At 46.4% G+C, this 7,611-nt stretch overlaps 1 protein-coding gene across 1 annotated transcript in view; it reads left to right on the top strand.

The window, feature by feature from the left end:
- Positions 1 to 246: 246 nt before the first annotated feature.
- The window catches only part of LOC310776680 (signal-induced proliferation-associated 1-like protein 2), a gene marked incomplete at both ends in the record, with an annotated part of 44,961 nt that continues 37,596 nt past the window's right edge, over positions 247 to 7,611 (top strand). The window contains one exon of the mRNA XM_083636840.1: positions 247 to 1,411. Coding sequence (XP_083492966.1) covers positions 247 to 1,411 — 1,165 coding nt within the window. The remainder of the gene's footprint in view (positions 1,412 to 7,611) is intronic.

The raw sequence follows: 7,611 nt of genomic DNA, 5'->3' as shown, positions 1-7,611 counted from the left end.
CAGGATGCCCCGCTGCCTAGCATCTGCTTTATCAGCTGGCATCCAATGGAATTTCAAACCTTCTGGCTGTGTGTCTCTCAGCAGCTGGAGGAAACTGGAGACATGAACTTCAGGGCCGGACGTCGTCTTCCTGCAGGATTTGGTCCTCAAACCAGAAGACAGCCCGGATTTTAGTGGAGTAACCGGAACATCAACTGGATGCAGTCAGAGAATTTGTTTAGCAAGAACTTTAAAGGTCCGAAGAGCATGGGTCCGCCCGTCTCTACCGTACCGGGAGCACCCGCCATGCCCAAGATGGGCGTCCGAGCTCGGGTGTCCGAGCGGCCTCAGCGGAGCAACGTGTGGGAGGCGGGCCCGCCCCCGCGGTACGACAGCCTGGTGCCCACCTTCCAGACCGGACCGCCCGCAGTACGTCCCGGAGCGCTGCTGAAGAAGAGCCAGGAAGAGTCCGGCTCGGAGTTCCCAGAGGGCAGACACCCTGTGCTGCTGTGTGACCTTCTGAGACACACGCCGATGAGGAGTCTGTCCAGGATGAAGAGGAGCAACAGTGAGGTCACCGTCAGTGACCTGGGAGCTGAAGACATGGACTGCACCTCCATCAATCCCAACACGGGCGCCACTTTGCGACGAGAGTACGGCAGCACGTCGTCTCTGGAGCGGCAGGGTTCGTCGTCCGGTGAAGGTTTTGAGGCCACGCTGAGGGCAGAGCGTGCGGAGAAGCCCAGCGCGCCCCCGCACAGCTTCCCGGAGCCTCTCCGATTCAACGCCTCGCTCTCCCCGAGCCTCCAGACCGCTGCACAGATCGCCCGCGGCGACATCGTCTGCACGTCGCCGGGCTACGACTGCGTGGACAGCTCTCTCTTCTACAGCCGCGACAGAGAGCGCTCTCAGGTGCAGCGGGGGAAGTCGGAAAAAACGGAAACCTCCATCTTCCGCAGACTGAGGAGCGCAAAGTGCGACACGGAGCGGCACGACGCCCGCTACGGCGCCGGCTGCGCGCCCTATCAGAAGTGCTTCTCGCACTACGACGTCCAGAGCGTCCTCTTCAGAATCAGCGAGGCCGCGGGCCGCAGCAGGACGCATGCCACCTCGGAGCCGCCGGCCGGAAGCTGCGAGGACGGAGCCGACGCGGACGCCGGAGACGGGAAGAGCAACGGCCTGGTGCTCAGCTGCCCTTTCTACCGCAACGAGACCGGAGGGGAGGGGGAGGGGGGCGTGGCTTTGACCGCGCCGAACGCAGGGATCCACGGCTCCTCCGTCGTCGAGTCGCCGATCGGCAGCCGCTGCACCAACGCAGGAGTTTGTGTTCTGGAGGACAGCCAAGCATTCCCTCAGGACGTGACGCAGCGCTACGCCATCGAACACGCGGACCAGGGAGCCTGCTACTACCACAAGTACTTCTACAACAAAGGTAAGAAGCGCTCCCATCTGGGTTTGAAAGAAAGGGGTACAGGTGCTTTTGTTGAGTCAACATAAACAAGAAGCTAACGCGTCAGGGTTTACTTTGCAATCATGAGTGGCTCGCTGTACATGACCCCACTTATTACATGGCTACTTATTAAAGAAAGTATCGCAGGAATGAGTCCAGAAGCAGCACTTCAGTTCATAAGGGGAAAGTGAATGGGCTTTTAGTTATCGGGGATTTGGGTTAAATGCAGGAAATAAAGGCTGTGGTTAACAAAAGTGGAAATGAGTGTTCAGCAGGATCATCTTCACAAACCTGGACCTTATGACTTTTGAAGCATGAATGTGTTTTTGTTTACATGATTTTCAGAAAACGTTTAAGTGTTAATTGCTCTATCATGTATCATTGTACGATTATTACGGTGCTCAGATGTCTTTCATGTTTCATGTCAACGTGCCCAGATGCTTCCTCTCGCCACTGTGTTCAGTTCAGTCTCAAGTGTTATTACAGTATGAACACACGCGCGCGCGCGCACACACACACACACACACACACACACACACACACACACACACACACACACACACAGACAGCATGTCAAACTGAGGTGGGGGCTTTTCTCTGAAGGCTCTCTGACTGCTCACTGTGCTGGAGCTGATTTGCACGGCATCAATAATGCAGAGAAGGATGTCAGTGATATGTGATATATCAGTATATATATATATATATCAGCTTATGGGAAAAGACTTTGAATTCATTTGATTTCTACCTCAAGAACTTTAATTCCATCGCTAGATTCATAAAATGCAAATGTGATTTTTCACAGTGGAATCAAATGAGCTCTGAAAACACAGAAATGCCATAAAGTCAGACACAAGAAATGCCCTTTGGGGGGCGGGGGAGGCTGTGCTTTACAGTGAGTTAACTGAGTTTACAACAGTTAAGAGGTGTTCAACAGCTAAGAGGTGTCATGGCATGCCACGGCCTCTTGGGGCTTATTATTGCTTAATTTGAAACCTAGTTTATTTCCTGTCAGCTTTTGTATTAGCAAACACGGCAGCAGGAAGTAAGCTAGGGGCAATCTAAATGTTTATGTTGTCGAGTTAATTAAATTAAATTAAATACGTATTTTTTTTTCTCTACTGAACAGTCTGGACGCACACTTTAGCTTTTTAGGTCACCTGACAAAATATCAATATAATCCATAGTGGCCTTTAGAGAGATGTGCCATGCTGTGGTATCTGGTGTCTGTCTGTCCACATGCTCTGGTATCAGATGTGACTCGTGGGGATTCTGATGCTGTTTCAGAGTCATGTGACACCAGGTCCAGTATGTTCATCCATCAATACAGGACCGGAACCACATGCAGATATATCTTATCCAGCCACACATTGATTGATTGGTCTGCTTTCTGTTCACACAGATGCTTTGAGATGTAATAGATCAGGTAACAAATGAACCAATTCAGGCTGTTTCAAGACCCCCACGCTTATTTTTGCAATAATGATGACTTGCTGTAGCCTGGTAAAACTATCCTTTTTTTTTTTCTAATTGTAATTTTGATTGTTTCCTTTCCTTTTTTTCTCAAAACATTTGACAAAAAGTGTCTTCAAAAATTATTTATTGATATACAAATGATTTTATTGTCTCTGCTGAAAAAAATTGTCCATTAGATTCTAAACGTGAACTCTGCAGCCTTCTTAAAATTAGACTTACTTGAATCACAACGTATGTGCTCTCCAAATATATTCAAATATTAGAAAAACCATCCATGGTGTTTTCTGATGTTGTAATGTCAGGTTTTCCACAGGGTGTCGTGAACGATATGAACGGTTATTCATAGCAGAAATAACAGAACGCAGAATACCGGAATTGAACAATCAGCATTGAGTATTCAACAAAGTGGTGTAATAACTGATAATAATAATAATCAGCTTTATTGGTACATGTAGAGCACCTTTCATACACAGCATGCAGCTCAAAGTGTTTTACATCAATAGAAGGCAGATCAAAGACGGATAAAGAATCATATCAAGTGAAATAATAAGATTAAAGAACACAACAAATAGTCCTGCTTTAGATGCACATTGTGAGTCTCCTGTCCTGACGTCTGACAAGAAGCAGAGCTTCTCCTCTTGGTCCACAGATGGATAAGCTGTGTCCTCCCCACCCCACACACACACACACACACACACACACACACACACACACACACATAGTGTCCCCCCCACCCCACACACACACACATAGTGTTCACTCGTGCAAGTAAGCATTACCCAGACCCCCCCACCACACACACACACACACACACACACACACACACACACACACACACACACACACACACACACACACACACACACACACAGTGTTCACTCGTGCATTGCAGGCAAGACTTGCCTGAGTCCACCCTGCAGAAACAGTTAAAGAGCAGCTCAAGCCCCAGGTCTGAGCTTAGCTCTGCTCACTCATTCATTTAGAAACATGCATGGTGAGAGATGGACAGTGGAGGGGAGGGGGAGAGGGGCAGTGTTGGGCAAGTCACTTTCAAAATGTAATATACTACATATTACTAGTTACTTTCATTTGAAAGTAATACGTTACTTTACAATATTACTGTCTGTATAGAGTAACTCGTTACTTATTACACTACTTTTGCATTCCTTTTACCAAAACAACAGCAGCAGCAGAATGACATCGCTGCCCCGGAACCATCCCGAAAAATAATTGAAACTGTCTTGAAGTCAGTGTAAACCGTTCAAATACTATCTCAGGCGGTATCGTGAGAGGAACATGGATCTCAAACTGTTCAAGTAGCTCCGTTCTCTCTTTCCTCCGGTGGGCTGACGTAATCTCCAGACGAGGTGTTTGCGTCTACGTTCCCTTCCCCTCTGTTGTGTGGACGACACGTCGGTCTTCCACCATCTTCTCCGGAGGTTTCTTCCCTGCTGGGAGCTAAGAGGCTGCACACTGCAATGTGTTCCTCTGTCCTTCAAGTGGGTCTGTCCCGGTTTTGGAGGCCCTGGTTAGGCGCCATTCAAACCCGTTGGACAGATGTTTCTTAGGGCTCGTCAGTCTGCTTGATCTGACCTCGGCTCGGAGCTTGAGTGTTGCTGTGTCTTTGGGACCTGGGTTGCGCCACATTCATGCAGAATCCGTCAGTCGGACCTAGAACGTTACCTAGTTCGTAGGACCTAGTTTGTTGGGTCGAGTGGGCACCTTCTTCCTCCTCTCCGTGGTGGTGAGGAGGAAGTGGTACACTATCTGTGCAGCGTATGCGTGCTGGCACGTTGTGTGGGACATGCAGGATTGGTGAGGTGCTCACAACTAGAGCCCGACCGATACTGGATTTTTGAGGCCGATACCGATACCGATATTAGGGAGTAAAAAAATTCCGATATCGATATATCGGCTGATATTCTTATAAATAATATACACATTATATTATTACACAATGTTTTTGCAATGATCCCTCAAATATCAAACACTTGACAAAGATATGACTTGACATGACTTGAGATATGTAATATAGGCAGGATATTGTACAGCTTATCAATAAACCTTATTGTCCAAATTGACATCAATGCAATGAAAGTCAACTTCACTGGGGATTTAATAATTATAAATAACTAGAAATACAAAAACACAAATATAACAAATATAAAATATAACTTGAATTAAGAAAAAATATCCAATATACACAACATGCTGTCTATAACTTAAAAAATAAAAAATAAAAAAATATCGGCATATCGGCCAACATATCGGCCGATACCGATATATCTGTTACTCAGAACAGCTGTTGTGTGCTGTGCTTGGAGTCACTTCAAGCACCGTGTTCATTATGCATATTCACAAGACCTTGTTGTCCCTCTGCCCTGGATCTCTTGGTCTCTGGGTCTCTTGGTCTCTGGGTCTCTTGGTCTCTGGATCTCTTGGTCTCTGGGTCTCTGGATCTCTTGGTCTCTGGGTCTCTGGGTCTCTGGGTCTCTGGATCTCTGGGTCTCTTGGTCTCTGGGTCTCTGGGTCTCTTGGTCTCTGGGTCTCTGGGTCTCTTGGTCTCTGGGTCTCTTGGTCTCTAGGTCTCTGGGTCTCTGGGTCTCTAGGTCTCTTGGTCTCTGGGTCTCTGGGTCTCTTGGTCTCTGGGTCTCTTGGTCTCTTGGTCTCTGGGTCTCTTGGTCTCTTGGTCAGCCGCCTTAGAGACGGGATCCTTTGTTTGGCTCGCCTTGGTTTGAAGCAACTCAAGTGGACTCGATCTTCTCCCTTTTCTTATTTTGTCTTCTCCTTCCTCTTATTTGAGGTGAGCAAGCGCCGAGCAAATCTGCTGAACATGGAAGTCTTCTTGATCTTTTTGGGGACCTCTTCCTCTCCGGAGCCTCCCACCTCTGCATCGAGCTTTTCGAACTCTGCCTTGAGTTTTTCGAAAGCTTCATTGGACTCTTTGTGGAGGCGCGCGTTCTCACGGCGCAGCAAATCATTGAGTTTTGTCGCCTGCTCCTTCAGCTGTTTGCAGAGTTCCTCATTCTGTTTACGTAGGAGCTGTTTGCCCTCCTGCTCTGCCTTAAGCAGGTGGGCAAACTCCTCCCAGTCTCTCTGCATCACTCCTTTCAGGTCCTCATTCACCATTTCACAGTCCTGGAGGTCGATGGACTTGTTCTCCAGATCTAGATCCAGATCTCCAGATCTCACAATCCCTCAGTCTCCTGACCAGGTGCTGTGGAAAGGCTCACAGTCAATAGTGTAGTACTGCTTTGAGGGTACACACACTCACAAATCCCTGGCTGTGGCTCTTAGGTCATAGCAACAACTTAGCTAAGATGGGAGATATGTGAGGGGGATGCGCATTAATAGTGCGCAGGTTCTGGTTTTCCCAAGGGAAGAGCTCTGGTTCCCTGGTTCGTACTTCGATGATGTCACAGTAGAGGGATTTATGACATCATTGATGATGTCACAATGGAGAAGAGATACCATTCGTATACTATGCTTGTAGGATTCCACCAGGCAGTGCACATCCCCAGATTGATGGAGCAGGGATGCTTTCCACTACTTTGCGTCTGCCCAGAGCTTTGTTGGTTGTGCATGACTGCAGCTGTGTGGAGCTTATTATCAGATGATAGAGTGTTTAGCTTTATTAGAGGTCTGGCTCATTATCAATCTGCATGCAGAATAGCAGAAGGTCATTGAGTCTGCCAGCTGGCTTCTTGGACAGTATAGACATGCTCTTATTGACATTACTGAAATATTAATCAACAAGAGGACACATACAATTATGACTTGCTCACAGCCCAGCCAATTGTGTTGTCATCTTCTTCTTCTTCTGTAGTGTTTTATGGCAGTTGGCAAGTTGCATTACCGCCTCCCAGATTTATCCATCCACTGAATGAATTAAACAAGCAAACTCACTGTTTCCTCAAGTGCTGCAAACGGCTTGAATGTTTTTTCTTCCCGATGGTCGTCCTGACTTCATGTTTACAAGTGGCTATAGACAGCACATGACGATGATGATGTATAGCGTGTCCATATTAGGACATCCTCAGACCTTAGAGTAAAAGGCATCAACATGTATTCATGATGGGTTCAATGTCTATTCAGTTTAAAAAAGATGCATTGGCGAAGTTAAATAACAGATGCGTTTAAATAAATGTTATGCAAACTGTAGTTTTTGGCGAAAACTTGAATAAATACAGTTTGCAATGCATGATAAATGTGTGTGTTTTCACAGCAATATAATTAGAGAGGGAATATGACTAAACAGCTGGTAATTCAAATTTAAAACTACTAATGCCAGGATTTGTTTAATCAAAGCAAATATTTAAATTAAAATACAACCATTAATTTTCTTTCAAATAAATGCCCAGCATCAGCAGTGTGTTTATTGAAGGCGAGGTTAATCATTATGTTCAGAAGTCAAACAGTCACAGACTCACAGTTAAGCAATGAAAGCACCGGTTCTGTTAAAAAAATATTCTCGTCTTTCCACTAAATAATAGAAAAGTATCGATAGTGTATCGATAAGGACGAAAATGGTATCGATAAAATAAAATAGAATAAAAATCTACGATCCTCATCCCCCCATCTGTAAGTGGCTCCAGAGTGTCACTTCCAGACCACCTCAAGAAAAGAAAAACTAGACAAGACTAGAAAAGTGCAGGAGTTTGGTCACAGCCCAAAAAAGTGTGCAGAGTCTCCAGAGTCTCCACCCTAGA

Source organism: Poromitra crassiceps (assembly GCF_964638095.1).
Source record: "Poromitra crassiceps genome assembly, chromosome: 5".
In the NCBI taxonomy this organism is placed as follows: domain Eukaryota; kingdom Metazoa; phylum Chordata; class Actinopteri; order Beryciformes; family Melamphaidae; genus Poromitra; species Poromitra crassiceps.
Note: the sequence above shows the minus strand (reverse complement) of the source record. Positions and strands in the feature narration are given on the sequence as shown.